The 21,091-nt window shown below is 47.3% G+C and overlaps 2 protein-coding genes across 6 annotated transcripts in view; both read right to left on the minus strand.

Annotated features, from left to right (window-relative positions):
* Window positions 1–307: 307 nt before the first annotated feature.
* Window positions 308–5,702, minus strand: TMEM265 (transmembrane protein 265). Its single transcript, XM_061588854.1, has 2 exons — window positions 4,219–5,702; window positions 308–1,071 (listed from the first exon to the last, which is right to left on the minus strand). The coding sequence occupies exons 1-2, from the start codon at window positions 4,423–4,425 to the stop codon at window positions 907–909; spliced, it is 372 nt and encodes a 123-aa protein (XP_061444838.1). The 5' UTR covers window positions 4,426–5,702; the 3' UTR covers window positions 308–906.
* Window positions 5,703–6,366: 664 nt separating this feature from the next.
* The window catches only part of SRCAP (Snf2 related CREBBP activator protein), a 45,989-nt gene continuing 31,264 nt past the window's right edge, over window positions 6,367–21,091 (minus strand). For 4 of the 5 annotated variants that reach the window (XM_061590934.1, XM_061590935.1, XM_061590933.1 and 1 more), the window contains 10 exons: window positions 17,998–18,239; window positions 17,482–17,849; window positions 17,101–17,303; window positions 16,777–16,946; window positions 15,924–16,120; window positions 15,494–15,608; window positions 15,033–15,161; window positions 14,750–14,932; window positions 14,177–14,260; window positions 8,684–13,733 (listed from right to left, as the gene is read on the minus strand). In XM_061590934.1, the coding sequence (XP_061446918.1) occupies window positions 9,918–13,733; window positions 14,177–14,260; window positions 14,750–14,932; window positions 15,033–15,161; window positions 15,494–15,608; window positions 15,924–16,120; window positions 16,777–16,946; window positions 17,101–17,303; window positions 17,482–17,849; window positions 17,998–18,239 (5,507 nt within the window). In that variant the 3' untranslated portion in view covers window positions 8,684–9,917. Of the gene's footprint in view, window positions 7,586–8,683; window positions 13,734–14,176; window positions 14,261–14,749; window positions 14,933–15,032; window positions 15,162–15,493; window positions 15,609–15,923; window positions 16,121–16,776; window positions 16,947–17,100; window positions 17,304–17,481; window positions 17,850–17,997; window positions 18,240–21,091 lie in introns of those variants that run through there. The other variant, XM_061590936.1, reaches the window with a different exon arrangement.

The raw sequence follows: 21,091 nt of genomic DNA on the forward strand, positions 1-21,091 counted from the left end.
TACATTGCTTACAGATTTTTAAAAATATTAAGCAGTTTATAAATGTTTTAAATACATAAACGCAAATCTCCTATCAGGGATGGGGAACCTGTGGCCACCCAGATGCTGTTGAACTACAATTTCCATCATCCCTGACCATTGCCCGTGCTGGCTGGGGCTGATCAGAGTTGGAGTCTAACAACATCTGGGACATGGGTTCCCCATTCCTGCCCTAGATCCAAGTCCAATGCTTTAGCTGTGTAATCAAAACCAACTCGAGTAATGGGCATCCAAGAGATAAGTGAAACAAAAAAACTACACCGCAAAATAGCAGCGGCACAACTTTCATTTTATTATTTTTCATAAACCGTCCCAGGAACAGAATGGGTGAGCAGGATTTAAAAAATGCTTATAAATGAATAAATAAAAGGCTGACAAAAACACAGCACGGAAGGGTAACAAAGTGGCTTGTGCTTTTGTGTTTCAATATCCATCAGTCCCAAGAGAGCTGATCCTGGCACATCATGCAGGAGCAAAACCTGAATTGGGACAGATCAGGTGTTGCGCTCCGAACAGAACTCAGGTACAACCCAGGACATTAGCGCATAACGAAGAGCCCTGCTCGATCAGACAAAAGACCTATCTGGTCCAGCATCCTGTTTATCACAGTGGCCAATCCAATGCCTTATGGGAAGCCCATTAACAGGACATGGAGTTCAATGTCTGCAGCGGAGACCGTTCCTTTTCCACAGTCTCTTTTTGTGACCTCCACAAAGCCAGACATAAACGAGGGCATACTACACCCTGATGCAAGCGATAAAGAACTCCTTCATGCTGCCCCCTTTGGCAAAATCCAGCTTGGGATGGGGTGGGGTGGAAACCAGCAGAGAAGGCAATCCTGGACATCCAAGGTCATGAACATAATAGTCATAATTCGGCTTGAGATAAGAGATAGGAAAGGAGGACCAATAACAGGAACACCAGAATAAGGAGGGACATGCAGACACCGACACTTAGGAAACACGTAAACCGGGACTTTTGGGCCCAGTAAGCCGCTGAATCATGGGAACCGGCTTTTTGCTTCTCGCTAGCCTGGATGAGAGAAAACCAAAAGAGATGGGTTAGACGACCCCATTACTGATGACAATTATGAAATTGAGCCATGACTGCAAAGGAAAATCCTTACCACAAGTGCCATCTGCAAGCAGGGATCAGCTAAACTCGGGACATCTGTTCAGCAGCTCCTGCGTTAAGCTGATCCTAGTGGGGCTTGCATTTGGCACCAATTCTAAAGGGCACCACATGCAAGCCCATCTTGCAGAGAGGAAGAATTGGGAGCCACACCAGGACTCCCAGTTGTTCCTTTGCAACTGCGGCTTTACCTACTCTACACCTGACATCAAGTGTGATGTCAGTTGTAGGGCTGAGGCAGGTGGGTGTAGTTGGGGGAAAACAATGTCACAGGCCAAATTAGGGCTCCTGGTAGGCCTAATTTGGCCCATGAGCTGGAGGTTCCCCATGCCTGTTTTAAGTAAAAGAAATTATAAAAATATAAGCTAGGCATTTGATGTGGGCATGTCCTGTAATATATTCTTGTTGGCCTGAAGTAGTTGTTCATATCAGTTTTGTTCTGGCAAAATCCTGTTCATGTACTTTTAAACTATATTCCTGTAGTATGGGGATTAATAACAGAACAACAAAAGTGGATTTTGTACATCCTTATAGATGCTAAAAGACTTACACTTCAAGCCTGGGAAGATAAACAGCCACTGTCTATTAAGCAACGGTCTGAGGACCTCACGGCCCTTGCTACATTTGAGCATATTTGCTACAAATGTCAATCGCATGTGAATGTCTTCTAGAACATCTGGATGGCTGATATCGAGTTATATGTTTAATCTGAGATGGATGTACTGATGGCTGTTGTGTCCTTAATGTGAGCTGTTTTTCACTAATGTCTCTCTCTCTCCTTCACTTCTTTCTCTTTTTTCTTCTTTGTTAAATTTGCTATTTTAATAAAGCAAAAGGACCTAAGCAACAATAAGAAGTCCATCTAGTTTTTCTAAAGGGTTAGAAGATACTTTGGGTAATTAGTCCTACTAATCCTAATACCACCTACCTGGGACTAAGTCCCAGTGAACTCGAAGAGACTTCCTTCTGAACAGACATGTCTAGAGTTGCACTGAAAGTAAGATACTATCTTGCCGTGTCTTTCTTGCAGAACTGCAATGCTGTTTAGTTAGTTTGGAATGTTGGCTCATTCTTAATGAACACACGAAAACACTTAACCTGATTTTCTGGAGGCAGTATGAAAAACATTGCTTTCAGGGATGCAGAGTGTCCACTTTCAAGGAACACTATAAAACTGGCATCAGCCATGGAAGTTTTGTACATTGCAGGGGTTTCTGGGGGCCCTGCTCAGTTCATGTGGGAAGATAGCGGGGCTCCAGTGTTAGCCCATGTGATTGGACAACATAGAATCACAGAATAGTAGAGTTGGAAGGGGCCTACAAGGCCATCAAGTCCAACGCCCTGCTCAATGTAGGAATGCAAATCAAAGCATCCCTGACAGATGACATGGCCTAGAACACCCCCAACCTCCCCTTTTCGGCTGCACATTGCAGGGGAAGGTCAGGAGGAGGTAGCAAGCTCTCTTTAGGGGATCTGGCCCACCATGGCTAATCTCCTTGTTGAGGAACTCCCTGAGGATTCTCCAGAGCACGTTTCCTCAGACATAGTCACATGAAACTTAATGACTGCTGTGCCTTGTCTCAGAACCTTACCCCTCAGCAGAGCATTCACTACCATTTCACATGACATGACAAGATGTGTGGGAACTTTAAAGGTAGTCAGCGCTGTTATGGGTGGGACAGTAATGTTTTGCCCTACCATACTAATCATATACAGGTTCTTCTCTTTCCAGACTCAGTCCTATTTTTTTCAGCCCCACAGAAACTCTTAGCTATTCAAGTCCACCCTTGTGATAATCAGGGTTTTCTGCAAGAGAAAATGGAAGATGTGCTCCAGTCCATTCTCTGTTGGGCATCAGTATCCCTGCCATGTTAAGGGACCAATCAAAATGGAATGAGCTGTTAACAGCAACAAGGTGGACAACACGCCTGGGCTACATAGAATTTTCCTGGCAGGTGCACGCATGCACACACACACTTCAGGGCTCTTTTTTTTAAAAGGATAGTGTAGAACCGCCCAGTGGTGTGTGATTATAACTTGTGTGCAAAGCAAACACTGCTACCGCACTCCTTTGCATTTTCATTGTGTGTGTTGTGCATATATGCTTTCTTGCCTACAGTCTCATTCCATGACATTTAGAAGCCTTCATAGAGCAGGGGGGGGATCCTCAAGACCTGGGAATTTGACAGCACTAATGCATAAGAGTGTTATTGTCAAGCCTGCACACAAGAGGCCTCCTAAAAGTTTGAGGTTGTGTTTTAAAAGATAAATCACAGGGTCTAGGAAGGTATAGGACATGGCTGGCTTTTGATTGGTAAAGACAGCTTGTTTCCACCTAGCAAAGAGGGATCTTGGGAGACTTGAGGACTCATATTTCCCAAGTGCCTCTTTGAAGTAAATATGTGGCTGACTCTCATTACAGTGATAAATCTAGATAGGTCTCTCTCTTTTCAAAGCTCAAATGCTATCATTTGGTGCTGCAAGGTCCCCGTTAAGAATGTCATATTGGATCTTTCTGGCATCAGCACCCTTATTGTAACATTGATAACTTCATGTGACTTGTTAGAAAAGGGGTCTCACATTCTAGAATTATTTCCTTCTTATTAGAAACATTGGCAAATACTCTGTGGAGAGCAGAAGTGGAATCTTCTAGGAGTATCTTTCTCAGGGGGAGGATATATGGGCATGCTTGATCAGGGTCTCAGGTTCTAGGGGACTGTGGACTATTTAATTTACTTTTCACATTGTCATCACTCACTTTTTACATCAACAAACCTAATACAACTGTGGCACGCCTTGAATTTTAGAACTGCCCAAATGTTATTTTTAAACTACCCATTTTGGGCCTGGCTGCTCATTAAAAAAAACTCCTTAAACACTTGCGAGGAAGCAGGGCCAAAATGATTTGTCTTGTTAAGACTAAAATGGTGGGGAAAATAGAATGGCAGCGGATGTTTAGATCTGAGAGGGCTTTACTCCGATCTGTAAAAATCCAAGGTTGTAGCCAACTAAATTTTACTCAGAGTAGACCCATTGAAAGTAACTCACCTTGATTGCATAGATCAATGCTAGGACTCCGATGCAAGAACAGCCACAGATGATGCTAGCTATTGCCAGATTGCGGAGTCTGTGCATATGCAAAGGAGAGGACTTGGCAGGGGCATCCATCACTGAGGTGCTTGGTGGGATCATCACAGTGGTCTCCACACCATCTCGAGAAAGGCTCACATTTCTGAGTTCCAGCTCTTCTTCCATGGCAACAGGCACACAAGAAGTTGTCAAAAGCCTTTTTCTTCACTCCCGTTTCAATGAATTATCTTTCTATGTGCAATGACGAGCCTAGTCCATATTTGTGACTCTAAATTTCGGGCCTGGAGGTGGCAATAGCTGGTAGAGAGTTTGATCTAGAAGAGCCAGGTTCCAGTCCCACCTCTTCTGAGAATTCACTGCCTGGCACTGAGAAAGTCACTTTCTCTTGGCCTCAGTCTCCTCTGTGTAAAGCAACTGGGCATATCACCACCCTACCTCGCCAGACTGTTGCAAAAGCAAACCTGGAATTTCAAAAAGCCTTTCACAAACAAGATCTACATGATAAAGTAGTAACACCTGATAATTAATTCACCTGTAGCCAAAAGGGTGCGATGCTCTGTATGCCTAGTTAGATCTCAGTTCTTTGGACGATGGTTCAGCTCCTTTGGGGGGAAGGGGACACACAGGGAGAAATCTTGAGGTTCCAACAGCCACAGACTGGGATCTTTCCTCTGTGGCTTCCCACTGTCGTTTCAAGTTTTGTTTTCTCTCTCTGAGGCACTTTCATATCATGCACCTGCCAGCTCCCAGGTTGAGGTTTGGTTCTACCTTTTCTGGGCTGGGTCCCAGACTCTTTATGGGATGAGGTCACTGTTGCTGGAAGTGACTCAGGTATGCAGGTTGCTCATTCACCAATGAGATCATAATCTGTCTACATTCTAGGGTTTCAGCTTAACTGTGTTTGATTCAACAAAATTGGAAGAGCAGGAAGCCTGAGAGAAGTAAAGTTTTGCAGGTGGAGCTTCAGCTGCTGATGAGAGATGGGGCTTAAATGGAAAGGCAGGCAGTATTCTGACCCACAACCTCTGAGTATTTATCAATTGGGTTTCTATCCTGCCTTTCCTCCAAGGAGTTCATACATGGGTGTCCTCTTCCCCATTTTATCCTCGCAAGAACCCTGTGAGGTAGGTTAGGTTGAGAGACTGTGATTGGCCCAAGGTCATCCAGTGTCATGGCTGAGTAGGGATTTGAACCCTATCCTCCCACATCCTAGTCCAACACTCTGACCCCTACACCAAAGGAAGGCAGTGGGGTTTGGCATGGGTTAGTACTCTGGGTTCTTTCACCTCCAGCTTTTACACATATCACAACTGGATTTTAGTGAAAGTCTTAAAAATGCTTCCTCAATTTTGTTTTTAAAGGGAGTGACAAAGGCTGTGACCAATTGCATCTACATGTTGGATGTCTAGCCCAGCTGATGTCAATGAACCGTACATCCAACTTCAGAATGTAATTTCTCATGTGGATGACTCACTGGAGCCTATAGAGGCAGTTTCTGTCTTGCAGCTTCTTTTATCTGTAACACAGACAGTGGCTTTGGATACAGTTACTCAGTAGTGAAAGGAACTCGCTGCAAATTCTCATCCGTGCCAGTCCGGTGAGGGCCCCAGGGTGAAGGCCTAGTGCATGGTCACATCCAGTGCTCATTCTCAGGTTTAAGGGAGATCTGCCTACAGCCCCGCGGTAACTAAGGTTAAAATCCAAGCTGATGGGAGTATAAAATGGTTGCTAGCGCTCATCTGCTACTGTACTTGGTGAAATAAGTGTAAGCTTTGCAACAACACAGAACTCTTATTCTACCAGAATAGAAACGTTTTCTATACCCTTGTGCTGGTAGATTTTCCTCAGGGATTCGGCAAGGATGTAAACTTTGATCCCATGAAGGCTCCTTTTGTACGACAAGGGGCAGGAGGTTTAAAAAAAGAAAAAGAGGGTATGTGGAAGGAAATACTCACCCAACCGTTGAAAAGCATCCAGGGTGGTATTAAATGGTAGTCCTGCTCAGAGTAGACCCATTGAAATTAATTGCCGTTTGGCATACTCATTCATTTCAATGGGTCTACTCTGAGTAGGGATCCACCCCAGATCTTTTCACTGCCTCCCCCCCCAAAAAAAATGTTCCCTAAAAATCTTGAGCAATAAAGATCAGGTCTCACCGTTAGTCAACTGTACAGGTGTGCCAATTTATTCCAATTATTTTGCAGCATTAACAGGCACTTTTTTGCCCACTGCCAGAATCCTAAGGTGGGTTATACTTTTCAGAGGAATGGAATGTTGCCTTCTCTATCTCACCGTAGGTTTGTTTAGGTTTCTTAATTGATTAGCTAAGAAGTATCATGAACAAGAGTAGATTATCAAGGAGGCAAAAAGGAAAACATCCTCAGTCAAGAAATGGGCCCAGACAAGTCCAAATAAGGGCACACCTTAGAATGACACAAACTTCCCACTGCCAGGCAATGCCAAGAACAGCTGGGAACCGGTTTGTTCAGATTCCTATAACCACTGGCAGGAACACCACCTTCCAAAGCCTGCAGTAACTCAGAGTAAGCAATGAAGTCAGTCGGTTATTTATAACATCCTTTCAACACTTTTAAGGCCTTTCTAAGCATTTTTGGCATACTTGTTGCATAACAGACTTCAGAGCTGTCAGCTTTCCACATGGGTTAATTTAAAGTGGAGAACATCCAAATATGCAACTCCCCACCAACATGCAAAGGTGGCAAGTCGTCCACATTCAGCCTCTGAAAGGAGTAAGCTAGGGATGGGGAAACCTTTTAAGGACTGCATTCTCTTCTGGGTAACTGTTTAGGGCCACATGGAAGCAAGGGGCAAAAGCAGGTGGCAAACCACATGTAAAGTTTGCCTTTGTACTGTAGGCATGTTTCTACACACACTTTTCTTTCTTCTCCATCCAGGCACACAAGAGGCATTATCAGAGTTAGAGGACGCATTTCAGCCAAGCAAAAACATTTGGGGGTGCGAGGTAGGGCTGGTGAGGGATATGGGGGGTTCAAAGGACCTAATGGAGAGAGGGCTAGAGGGCCACATTTGGGGCCCCAGGCCTCAGATTCCCTTCCCCTAGTATAAACACTTGCAAGGACCAACCCTTTTAGCATTAATGGGAATACAAAGACACTTGGACCAGAAAATGCCTCACCCTGAATACAAAATAAAAAAGCTCGACTGCCCTGCTAGCTCAAGTTGGTGTGCTACCATCTAGTCATCAGTGGAGGAAGATTGAAGAATGCTCTTGCAGAGCAGGACGGAGCAATCTAGAAGTCTGCTACCTTCAGAAGCCAACCAGACCAGAGTGTATTCCTCCAACCTGAAAAAAATGATGCAGTACGTAAAGCAGGGATGGGGAACCTGAAACCCTCTGGATGTTATTATATTCAATTCAAATAATAATAAAATTGTTGATGGACTCCCAACTCCTGTCAGCCTTAGCAAGCATGGCCAATGGTCACAGATGGTGGGAGTCATAGTCTATGGTCACAGATGGTGGGAGTCATAGTCTATGGTCACAGATGGTGGGAGTCATAGTCTATGGTCACAGATGGTGGGAGTCATAGTCTATGGTCACAGATGGTGGGAGTCATAGTCTATGGTCACAGATGGTGGGAGTCATAGTCTATGGTCACAGATGGTGGGAGTCATAGTCTATGGTCACAGATGGTGGGAGTCATAGTCTATGGTCACAGATGGTGGGAGTCATAGCCTAACAGCTGAAAGTTCAGTTTCTTCACCCCTGGAGTAAAAGATAATCCCATTTTCTGAAAGCCAGTCATGACACACACGGTTAGTTCACATGCAACATTCCCAGTCCTCCAAGCTAGTTTGGAGGGCCAGGAATATGCCACAGGCTTGGTTCTTTCCTTGTGTGCTCAAGGGAAACGAACTATTAAATTAGTTATTTCATGTATATATCACAAATTAAGGTTTATTACAGGCAAAATGTTTGTTGCTCACCCTCCAAATCAGATTAGCAAACTACACTTCATCTATGGTTTGGAATTTGGCTTTGGAGGGCAAGTACAAACCTTAGCTTGCCAGTTGAGATGCAACAGCAAAATATATTCTACACTAAATGGGAAGTACCTAGTTGAATCTAAGACTGTGCTCAGAGGGAGGGACAATGTGAACCTAAAGCTTTCTCATGCAACACCATAAAATGTTCTAATATTGTGTTTAAACAAAGCAATGTAGTCACTAAGACAGGGGTGAACATCCTGTGGGCTTCCATAAGTTATTGGACACCAGCTCCCATCAGCCCCACCCAGCATGATCAGGGATGATGGGAACTGTAGTCCAACAACATCTGAAGGGCCGCAGGCTCTCCACTCCTGCTCCAAGAAGACTGAAACGAAAGAAAAGGAAGCATGAGGTCTATTCTCAAGTAAAACAAAATGACTCTAGAGACCCATTTGGTGTGCTGTTGGTTTTTCTTTCTTTTTTTTAACACTTTATTCATAGCATTATTCTGAAGAAAGATTACATCGGTCTTCTGTACAAGTTCTGAACATGCTTCAGTAGGAAAGACAGCTCCTTGGGAACACCTCCCCCTCCACCCCAACTGCAACCCTCCCAAACCAGAGACCCACTGCCACCTCGAATCCCACTGCGGTGGGGGAGGGGAGGGAACGTTGTGCTCCCCTATACAAAATAACCTTTGCATAGATTATGTTCAAAAGAACCTATTTTACAATGAGAGCTGTACACAGAGAGGCAGGGAAGGGAAGTGGGATTTGATCCAACTCAGACGCCCGAAGTGTCCTTGGAGCAGTGAGGCTGTAATATACATCATTAAAAATAAGACAATTTCTCCTGGTGGTGATGTAAAATGTGAGGGCACGGCCTTACTGGGGCGGGACATGCACCCTCCCCCTTTTGAGGAATCAAGTCTGCCATCTCCTTGTGCCTCAAGAGGGCCCTAAGCTGTAAATGGAATAAACAGGGATCAATCAAAAGGGAAAGCCAGAGAAGGGGACCCAGCGTTTGGTCACTGTCATTTAAAAACCAACCCAAAGCCATTAAAAAAGAGCTAATTGTGTTACAAATCAGGAGGATGCCCCCTGCAGGTCTTTTGGAAAGGGGGGTTGAGGGCAAAGACAGAGAGCCCCAAAATGTGACAATTTATTTTTATTTTTTTAAAAAGGATGCAAGCGCCTAACAAAAGCCTAAACTGAGGCTTCCCAAAGTGTACCGAACTAGCGGGCCTTTCAGGGGTGGAGGAAGTCCTGTAGTGTCACTCAGGAGGCCACAAATCTATGGAGCTGCTCCCCCACCCACTCTATGATCAGGAAGTAGCAGAATTCATTGAGAAAAGTGCTGGCCCTTCACTTCCCCGGAGGTGAAGCAGCTGAGCTACACATCCAGAGCTAGTAACTTCTGCAGGAGTGGCCCTTGCCCTGCTCTGAGAAAGAGCACCTGGGAATGAACAACCACACTTGCTGTCCTCCTCCTTTCAAGTAGTACTCTAACAGTCACGTCTGGAATGCAGGGAGCGGGGTGGGGACACGGGAACCCCATCAGCTGCTCCCCATGATAACAGGAGGAATAAGAGCAAGGAGGAGCTAAATCTGCTTATAGTACGTGCAAGGAGATGGCCACTGACCCATCCTCACAGAGAAGTGACAGCAGAACTTCTTGCGCTGTGGTCACGTCTTGGGCTTGCGGCCTCTGTTACTTAGTGAAGAGGTAACTGGGGCAGCTGGGGAGGGGGCAGCTGAGGGAGAGAGCACCCCAGTGGCTCCCCCAGCTGAGGTGGAAAAAGAAGGGGGGCCCATTTTCCTGGTGGGGATGGGGGAAGAGGCTGAACGGGTGTTGTCGGTGGGCTTAGCTGCACTACGGAGGATACGGTCGGCCATGCTCCCATGGTGCCGCCCCCTCCCCCTCCCCCTCCCCCCTGCCGATTCATAGCACTGGCGCTTGGGCTGCTGGGCACGCTTGTTACTGCTTGACTCCGAGGAGGATCTCAGTGAGGACTCAGACTCCCCGCCCTCCTGCTCCGAGGTGGCCTGGGGAGCAGGCGACTTGCTGCTGTTGCTCACCCGGCTGCCTTCCAAAGAGCAGCGCCGCTTCCGCCGCTGAGTCTCCCGCTCCAATGGTGGGACAAGGCTGCCAGGCCGGAGGCGGGTAGAGCGAGTTGGGGTATCGCTAGAAGGCTGTTCCCAAGTAGTACTCTCTGCTGATGAAGCACCCTCAGCAACAACATGCTTTGGAGAGGGCTGAGCGAAACCCTCACTGCAAGCCTCTGGTTTTTCCTCACGCTTGAGCAGAGCTAATCTGGTGAGTGGGCGGGAATCTTCGCCCTCAGATGAGCTCTGGTTGATGCCAGGCAATGCTGGACCTAGTTCATCCTTTCTCCTTCGCCGCCGCCGCTTGCGGACAGGAGGCACTGGAGTCTGCTTCTCTGTGGAGGTCTCATGGTCAGAAGCTGAAGTGGGAGGAGGTGCTGCCTCCACACGAGGAGAAGGTTGGTTCTTTGGGGGCCGACCCCTCTTCCGCTTGGGTGGAGAATCTGATGTTGTGGACCCAAGAGCAGTTGGACAAGGCAGCCCTTGCATCTCTGGAGAGACTTCTGCTGCAGAGACAGCTCTAGGGGGAGTAGGAGGAAGGGGTTCATGTACTTCTGTGGCCAACAGTTCTCGCGCCTTAGGAGTTGATTTCATCACCGATATGGGTTTGGGATGGCCACTCATTTGGTTCCGTGCCTTAGGGGATATTTTTGAGATAGAAGTTGTTTTGGGATGCATGTCCAGTGATTTGTGAATCTTAGATGTTGTTTCTGTCACAGAGGTGGGCCTAGGGGACTTGTCTAGCTGCTCCTGCACCTTAGGGAGTAACTCTGTGATCAGAGGCTTTGTGGATGGGGCTGGTAGAATTCCAGAATTAGAAGACTTGGGAGACATGGTGGAGGACTCCCGTATCTTGGGGGGTCGGCCACGCCGTCGCTTTTCCACAGGAGAGTTGTTTTTGCTACTCTCAGTCTTATTCTTGGGAGACTCAATCTTCGGTGACGTTGTCTTGGGCACCTTCTTCTCTGGGATCTTACGCTGGGGCTGGATCTCAGGCACCTTCTCTGTGGTCTTACTTTGGGGCTGAATCTTCTCTGGGATCTTACTCTGGGGCCTGATCTCAGGCCCTTTCTTCTCTGGGGTCTTGCTTCGGTTGATCTCGAGCACCTTCATCTCTGGTGCCCAACTCTGGGGGTTGGTCTCCATAAATGGCTCAGGGAGGGGCTGGAGCAGCCCTGGACTCTGCTGCTCAGGGGACTTGTTCTTGGGGGGACGTCCTCGTTTGCGTTTCATAGGCTCAACAGAAGGGCTAATAAGCAGCTCTCCTCTTGAGCCATCCTCTCTCTCTCTGGCTGCTGCTCGGGTCTCCAGCTCAATTCTCCGACGGGCAGGCAAGTCACGCAGCAGTGGCAACTCTTTACCACCGGGGGAGGTCTCTGGCTCTGACACACTCTGAGCTGAGCTGTTGCTGGGACTCATCATGATGCTGTTGGCAGCATCCAGCTTGCGTACACGATTACGACGACGCCGAATCAGCTCTTTCTCCTCCACCACTGTGACCAGGCGTCCTGGCAGCTTGCGCAAGACTTTGGCAGCAGGGCCATCTTGGTCCTGACAACTCTGTCGGATCTGCACATCAGCACTGGTTCGACGGCGGGGGGGTTTAATTGGTGACAGACTCTCGTCTGGAGATAGACCTCCTGAGCAGATTACAGTACCTGGTGGACTCTCCTGTGAAGAGACAGACCCTGGGCAGGTGGCTGTAGTTTCAGCCTCTTTGTTTTGCTGCTCATCTTCATGAAGCTTCTTCCCCACAATCCCTTGACTCTGCTTAGGTGACTCTTTGAGGCTGTTGGTTTCACAGCTAGCAGCCTCTAGTGTTGGCAATACAATCTCTGGAAGTGAGATTTTGGGCTGGGGCTCATCTAGGAAGCTTGAAGTGGGATGTGTGAAGTCTCCTGTTCTGGGAGGCTGCTCCAAACCATTTGGTTCCTTTACACAGGACAGAGTTTCCAGTTGAACAAGGGAGCTAACGGCTGGCATGGAGTGGTCCAGAGAAGGAAGTACAGGCACCTCAATTGTGGGGGTCTCACTGCCCAACCTGGATACTGCACTAAGTGTGGATTCCAGGGGGATGCCCTCTGAGGTTTTAGAGATGAGTGTCTCAGACACTGTCCTATCAGGAGCTCTGGAAGGCACCATCTCTTGAGCAACCTCTTGCTCGTGTGCCTCATGCACAGAGTTCAATGACTCTTGTTGTTTTGCAGTACTGCAAGTAGCACTCACATCTGCTTCTTCCTCCGACCTGGGCAGGCTCTCTTTTTGTTCATTCCAAGGTAGGCCTACCTCACAAGCAACCTCAGGTTTCCTTTCATACGGTCGTTCTACACTGGCAATGAGAGTCGCTGGGCTTGATGCCTTCTCTTTAGTTGCTGGGATCTCTGCTTTCTCAGCACCAGCTGGTGACTGTACACTCAACAACTTCTCGTCAGCCACTAGAAGATCTTGTGCCTGGAATGCTGGTACTTCCGCATTCAGGATATTCTTGGAAACTTGGAACTCAGGGACTGATGGAGTAACCAGAGTAATTTCTTCCTCTTTCTGCTCTTTTATATCTGTTTTTAAATTGAGCATCTCGCCATCAAGTGCCTGTGGATGAAGCTGGAGGAGCTGTGCCTCATAAATTGGTATCTCAGTCCTAGGGCTGGATGGGAGTTTATCCAACTCAGAGGGTTTCTCAGGCTTCTGTGGACCTGGCCTCACCATCTTATCCAAACCAGTATCTGTTCTCTGTGGGGCACTTCGTGGCAACCTATCACCAGCAGGCTGGGCTTCTGTTCTTGGAAGAGTGCCTCTTAGCACCCTGTCACCAGCAGCTCCAAGATCTGCCTTATGTGGAGAAACTTGTTGCAACTTCTCCCCAACAGGCAAGGTCTCTGTCCTGTGGGGATTATTTCTTAAAACCCTGTCAGCAGAAGCCTCAGTCCTGTGTGGAGCTGTTTTCTGCATCCTCTCCCCAGTAGGTGAGGCCTTAGTCCATGGCTCCTCTCGGCGAGGCAAAGTTCTGCGAGTGTGTAGGATAACCTGGGCAGGCTTCTCCTCCCTCACCAATTCCCTACGTACAGCAGCACCTCGTGTATGTTGAGCCACTTGGGGCAGGCTATCATCTTCTTCATCAGTCACCACTCGGGAATGTCGGAGGTTGGGTAGTCTAGTTTGGGGGGATTCCACATCTCCATTGTCCCCATCCCGCGGCAGGAGGCGGGTGCTACGCAGCCTTTCGCTCATGCGAGTGCCTGTCCTCTCTGATGCTGTGCGGCTCAGAACCTTGGCTTTCTTGCTCTTTTTGCTGGAGCCTTCCTCAAGGAGACAGCTCTCATCTTCATCCTCTGGCAGCTTGAAGACTACCTCATCCTTAGCCTGGTCAATATCTTTGCGGGCAGCTTCTACCTGTTCCTAGGGGACAACAGGGAAATTGGCTGAGTAGACATCCAAAATGGACTTACCACCAATTTAACAAGTGATGCCAAACAGGTCCATTCTGTGGCACCAGAGAGAGAAAGACTCTGGAGGCCTAAGACATCTTCCTCCCCAATAATACTGACTGCTCAACATCCTACCCCCAATAACACTACAAACCCACAGAAACGTCTCCTACAAGCTTTTGAACCTCAGTGTCATCACCATGAAAGGTTGCAAGTCCAGAGAAATGGGACTCACAACAGCCTGGGAGATGGTTGCTATGCGGCTGTCTTTAAAAAGTTGCCATCAGACTGAGGAGCTGACCAACTTCAAACCAAAAGATGCAGCCGATCAAAGTCACAGGAGAGCTCTCCAACTGCACTTGCCCAAGAAGACACTATGCAGGAGGTGCTTCCAGCAAGGGGTGGGGAATTTACCTCTGCCTGCTTCAGCTCCTCCCGACTGATGTCCTCCAGAGATGCTTCCAAGAAGTTCATAGCATAGCGTTCAATGGGGGTGAGCTGCAGAGGAAAAAGGAAGTTCAGCAGGGTCTTTGAGGGCAACTGTGTATCAAGACAGTTGGTGCAGAGGAAAGTTGGTAGCCAGGGTATCAAGGCTTTGGCTTAGAACTGGGATATACTCTAAGTAAATTAGAAGGGGGTGGGAAGAGATGGATTTGGGAACTGGAGCTTCAAAAATAATTTTGACTGGTGAGCTTCCTCAAAAAGGAGGGTCCTTAGTTCAATGGTAAGAGTACATGCTTTTCAGGGCTCAAAGCTCATAATCTCCAGCTAAAAGGATCTCAGGGTTGGGGAAAACCTTTGCTTGACATTTTGGAGAATTGCTGCCTGTCAGAGCAGACAGCATTGGATGGAATGGCAGTCTGATTAAGGATGCCTCAAACATGCACATACCATGGAGGAACAGAAAACCATTCCATGCCCATCTCATTTAAGCTATAAGCAGATAAGCACTGACACTTCCTAAAGGGGCATCAAGAAACCCTGTACCTGTTCCACCAGTGAGGCAATCTCTTGCTCAGCTTTAGACATCTCCTCTTCTTCTTCCTTGCTGGGCCGATCTTCTGTGTCCAAAGGGATGTTCTCATTGAATTCGGCCAGCTCAGCCACCTGCTCTGCTTTGGCCTGTGTAGCTGCCCGGATGTCTTCAGGGTCCTCTGCCCTGCACAGAGCCTGTGAACCATAAAGAGCCGGCAGAGGTAAGCAAGGACTCTTTGTCATAGGAGGGGAACCACCCTACCTTCAATATCATGGCTGGCTGAAAACAGCTTACCTGCTCCAGAATCTGTGTCTGCTTGGTGGCCATGGGGTCCTCTTCATCCTCCTGTGCTAAAGCCAAGGCCTCCCCTTCTTTCTTGGCTGGTTCATCTAGCGGCATGTCAAACAGCTCACGAATGGTTTGCTGAGGAGCACAGAAATAAACAAGTTACAAATGGCCTTTAAGGCAGTGAAGTTCTCATTCTTGGCATACATCTGATTGAAAACCCATTTGCAGCAAACTAGTTTGTCTGTAAAATGCCACAGGTTCCTTGTTTAGCCTTTCTAGCAGCAGACTAATACAGGTATTCCACCAATCACTCCCAAGGATGTCTCAGGATAGTACAACAGCGTTAAAGGATTTCTTTATGGGGCTTAGCATCAACACAGCGTCATTGCAAAGTCAACTGTTCCAAGGCCTGCACAAAGTAGTTTTCAGAAGCAGGTTCTGCAAGTGATAGATTTATATATGGTCACCTGTTTGAAATACGCCGTAGTAAAGTTGCCCCCTTCAATAGCCATATCTCCCAGCATCCTCTTCTGATTGGCCTTCTTCAGGATATTCTCCTCCACTGTTCTTTCGCTGATCAATCTGGAGAGAACACCAGAGTGTCAAACTATAAGTTACTGCTTGTGCACACAGCCTCTATGTTCCTTCATCACCCTATTTCCTGTCTCTTATAGGAAGTGTATTCTGCAATCTCTGTGACAGCTTTATTACTTCTTAAAGCACATGCTTCATATGCAAAAGGATCCCAGGTTTGATCCCAGGTATCTCAGGGTGAGGATGGGAAAGATCTTTGTGAAACTTTGGGGAGCCATTGCTAGTCAGTGGAGGCAATACTGAGCTCATCTGGTCTCTCTTTGCACAAGACAGCTTCCTATGTTCTATGCCAGTCCAGCTAACCTGTAGATGTGAACATCACGTGTTTGCCCAATACGGTGACAGCGATCTTGGGCCTGTGCATCCATGGTGGGGTTCCAGTCACTGTCATAGAACACCACAGTGTCAGCACCTGTCAGGTTCACTCCGACACCACCACTACGTGTTGACAAGATGAAACAGAAGATGCGCTTGTCTGCATTGAAACGCTCCATCAATGCCTGCCAGGATCAGAGAAGAAGCCAGAGTCAAAGAGAAAAAAATCCAAGACAGGAACTCCTGGTTTTACTTCTGAGTTCTTGAAAGGATGCATTGTTCACAAGTCAGAAGAGTAAATGATTGAGAATAGTATACAATAATTCTCTTAATTCTGCAACCCAGAAAACCAATTGGTATCTCCAGGATTATCCAGTACCTGCAAAAGGCCCTACAGTAAGAAGATGGAGATTCCATTACCAGCATGATTCTCTCTCTCTCTCCCTCCAGACACCCCCCCTCTACATCCATATAGTTGTCCACACAATTGGAGGAGGGGGATTTAGAATGAAGTATCCATATCTGGCAATGCTAGGCATAAACCCTTGCAGCATTTTCAATATCTTTTTTATCTTGAAGATGTAAGCTCCACCTTTTGATTAAGGCAGCTTACAGATTAAAATAATCAAATCCAAAACACCTCCCACCCTATAACAGTCCTCTAGCCAATAGCAAAAGGTCAGTGTGTGCTTCCTTTCATTTGTTCCAAATGTAGACTAGCATTTCCCTGGACTCAAGTTTGGATTTTTTTTAAAATGCAAACTTTTACAGATCCGTTTGCTAAATCATCTAGTATCCTGGGAGTTCTAGCACAAGTGGCAGCAGGCTGCTAGTCACCTACCTGACGTTGCTCCACACGAGTGCTACCATCCAGCCGAAGGTAGATATGCCCGTGATAATTGAGAAACTGCTCCAGCACGTCCAACATGCGAGTCATCTGAGTGAAGATAAGGACTCGGTGGGCCCCAGTCTTGAGATGCCGCAGCAGATGGTCTAATGTCTGCAGTTTCCCTGGAGGTGAAAGAAGGATCAGAGAGAAATTGGACTAAAGGCAAAGAATCACCAACAGGATAACCAGGCAGTTTGTCCTGCCCTTAACTCATAGCATTACACACTGACTTTGCTCCCGGTTAGTGTCACATGGATTCCATCCTGCAACACATACCGCAGTCATACTGGATGAGGCGGAGGTCTGGGAATTGAGTCCGCATGTTGCAGACAATACGATGCAGGCCACTAGCATGGGGTGAGAGCTCTTGTTGCAGGGTCTGCTTGAAGACAGCTTGCTGGAGCAGGAGCGATGGGGGTGGGTGAGAGGTGTGCATGGTGATAGCGGGAGCCTCCACAGGAGGCATAACAAAGATGAACCTGCAGAGACAGAATGGACGGTGGCAGACAGTAAGGGAGATGCCAGGAGACCTCAGGACAGCAGGGAGGCAGGACCCCTGGGACTCCCAGGAACACTTCAGAAAATGGAAGTGCTTCTCCATACCTTTGCTGCTGCCCCCCACCCCAAAATGTCTATATCCTGGCAGGAAAATGTTACCTCTCTATAATGTCTGTCAGTTCCTCAATCCGCTGTTGGGGTGTCAGGATTGCCTGGGCCAAGGTCTCTGCCCGCTGCCAGTAGGCCTCAAGGCGATGGGGGTCCCGTTGCACTTGCGCTGCATAGCAGTGTGCATAGCCAGACCCTCTGCAGAGCTTTGGCTCTACTTCCTGGGCTGCTGCTGCTACTCGCTCCTCACTTTCCTCCTCCTCCCCACTCCAAGAAGGGGGAGCAGGGGGGAAAAGGGTGCAAAAGCGTAGCACCTCTGTGCCATAAATGGGCACAAGGTGGCAGTGCTGCTCATTGAGGCGGAAAAGCCGGTCCAGGCGCTCTTCCTTCTGCTTCTTCCGCTTCTCTTCAAGTGATTCCTGCAGGCCAGAACAGGGAGAAAAGAGTCAGGCAGAGCAGAGACCACCCCCTTCCCCAAATTACAAGGCCCCAAGCATCTTCCAGCCTCTTGGCTACCCTACTCTATAATCCCACCCACCGCCCAAGTCCCCTGGGCAGGAAACTCACCAGATAGAAGGGCGAGCGAGGAGGGGGAGGCGGTTGCCGTCTCGGCCTTGGGGCCAGGATAGAGGGTGGTGGGGGTGGTGTCGGTGTGGTGGAGCGCAGCGTTAACATCTCTGGCTCCTCCTTGGGCACTGGGCTTGAGGTGGTCTGGGAAGCCATCGCAGGGGAGGGGTTAGCGGCAACAGTGACAGTAGCAGCTGGAGTGACAGCAAATGAAGCCACTGTGGGGGGCGTGGAAGCCGCAACTGAAGAAGGAAACAGAAACAGAGACATAAGGGCTGGAGAAAGGAAACAAATTAAATACTCCTGGCTTCCTCAAAAGTGGAAGATAGCACTTTGGCATTTCAAATTATTGTTGCAACCGTTTCCAGAGGTACCATTTAAAACTTAATGATGGCTCTCAAAATTGTGAGGATGGCACCTAAGAACTCTTCCCAACTCTACAACCATCTCAGATGCCTGGAACACTAGGTGAAGTGCTGGGAAGGAAAGAACAGTTTGTTCTTACCGTAAATGGTGTTTCTTCATGGATGACAAGAGGGTTTCCAAGTGGGTAGTGTATCTTCCCCTACAGCTCAGAGACAGGAAATGCTTCAGCAAATACTTTTGCTCCTCCCCTCTTGTTGAGACTCAGTTCATTTCTTGGAAAAGCTTTAGAGATCAGCCTCAACAGAGAACTCAAGGATCATAGTACATGAAAAAGAGAACAACTCATCCCTGGAACAAAACGTGTTAGGAATAAGGTCAACTGACCATCGACAAATAGAGTAGAAAGGAGACATGGCACTCCCTGATTCAGTCCCAGTCACCGGAAAATCAATCAATCAATCCAGAGACTCACAAATACTGTAAGGGTGGGCCTTGCTGACTTCTTGTGATCCATGAAGAAACACCGTTTACGATAAGAACTGTTCCTTCTCTCATGGATGACAGAGGTCTCCAAGCGGGACGTACTAAAACTGCAGACCTAGGGTGGGACAATGGTAGGCCCAGAGAAGGATAAGACCTGTTGCAGAACTCTGGCCAAATGACACTTCCACCAAGGTGTATAGATCAATTTTGTAGTGCCTGGTGAAGGTACTGGGATTGGACCACATCGCTGCTTTACAGATATCTGGTATTGGAGCATTTGTGGATGAACCACTGATGTAGCAGCAGACCTAGTGGAGTGTGCTGTAATGTGAAGTGGTGATTGTAAGTGTAGGGACTCATATGGTAAGGAAATATAAGGTCTGATCCAACGAGCTAGGGCTGAACTTGATACTTTTTCCCCCCATAGCGGCAGGATGGAAGGACACAAACAGGGATTTGGATCGCCTAACAGTTTGGTTCTATTAATATACACCTTCAGTGACATCTAATCTCTAGAGTGCCACACCTTCTCTTTGGTGTGGGAAGGGTTAGGACAGAAAGAAGGAAGAATTATTTCCTGTTGCCTGTGGAAGGCCGTGTTTACTTTGGTGACAAAGGCTGGGTTAGTGCGTAGTCTTTGTGGAAAATACATAGGTGCTTTTCGACAGACAGAGCCTGCAGATCAGACACCCTACGTGTTGTCATAATAGCCACTAGAAGAACTGTATTGAAGGAAAGAATTCTTACAGGGACTGACCCCAAAGATTCAAAGGAGGTTAGCATCAGCATCATAATAACATTTGAGGGCCAGATCTGATCTGCATCTCCTGCTTTCCTGTGTTGTGGAAAAAAACATGCGGTAATGAGGCCCTGGTAACTCTTATGCCAGAGAGGCGCATGGAGACTCAGGCCAGCAAATGTCTCAGGTACGGCCGAGGTAAACCTAGAGAGCCCCTCGCACAACTAATAAATGCCCAGCCTTCTCCACAGGATGAGCTGGACTGGAATGAAATGAATTGGGGCAAAGGGACCATGACAACAGCATGGCTAGATGCATGGAGTAAATTCCAACTTATCGTTTCCAGTAAACGTGGCCGACAGGCCAAGATGTCCGACTGAAAGTACCTCATACAGTCACCTAGTAGAACTGAAATTCCTATTTGAAGAGGAAACCAGTTGCAAGATTAAACAACCTGATTAATTTCAAAATGAAAGAAACATCTCAGAGACTATTGCTCCCAGAAACCAATCAGAATTCCTTAAGGAATTTTTTGGCAGAAAAAGAAGAACCTTGTACCCCCATGGAATCCACAAGTTGCTTCATAACCTTACCATTGTCTTAAGGCCACCCTGTGGTTACACAGAAAGATAGCCAACAGCTTGGGTAGCATTACTATTGTCTTACAGCTACCCTGCACTATGCAGGGAGGAAGACAGCAGCTTGTCTGGGTCCAATAAAAATAAAAATAAAATTAGGCAATTACATGGAAGACAAGGCCAGGAGCGGTCACCAGATACGATGAACATGCCCTGACTACTCGAACAGAGACAAAATGCTTTGAACCTCTAGCCACCCATAACAGCAGGAGCCTGCTGCTGTACTCATGTCCTGCCTGCAAGCCTCCCCTGGACTTATGGGGCAGCTGGAGGGGCAGCTGGAGAGTCAGCCACAGGAAGTAAATACCCAGAGACATATTCTGACTAAGTACCTGTGCAGTAACCAGTCCAGAGGACTACCTGTCAAAACAAAAACAGTAAAATCAAAAAAGATGTATTTCTTTTCTTTAACCACTGAAATGCTTAACTGCAGGGAGTGAAGCTGAATAGCCATACAAATATGCCAATGTGTGTAACTTTGTCAAGTTACACAAACTGAACAGTGAAGTAAGTCTTACCAAAGCTAAATTGTTTTGATAAATTTAATATGGAATTTTAAACTATATTATAAGTCACCCAGGGACCTGCAGATGAAAGTCAGGAGTTGACTGAACCACCACCACCTTTCAGAACTGCACCTCAGCACATTGTGAGTAACCTTGAGCCTAGTTACACAAAGTGAAACTGTGAAGTGAGCCTTACCAAATGCTAAATGGAATTTTAAACTGTCTTAAGTTGTCCAGGCGCCTGCTGGTGAAGGGAAGGCTTAACCGAGCAGTCAGCTTAATTTACGTTTACCTAGGATGATAACAAGGGAACTCTTAGTGCTTCCAAGGAAGTCACTGGATAAAACCAAGTATTTACTCAG

Source organism: Rhineura floridana, chromosome 11 (genome assembly GCF_030035675.1).
Source record: "Rhineura floridana isolate rRhiFlo1 chromosome 11, rRhiFlo1.hap2, whole genome shotgun sequence".
NCBI classification, from domain to species: Eukaryota; Metazoa; Chordata; class Lepidosauria; order Squamata; family Rhineuridae; genus Rhineura; species Rhineura floridana.

Coding starts and splice junctions, on each gene's coding strand:
- TMEM265 (XM_061588854.1), bottom strand. CDS start 4,425: ATGGAAGAAGAGCTGGAACTCAGAAATGTGAGCCTTTCTCGAGATGGT. Junction 1,072..4,218: donor CATTGATCTATGCAATCAAG/GTGAGTTACTTT, acceptor TCTCTCATCCAG/GCTAGCGAGAAGCAAAAAGC.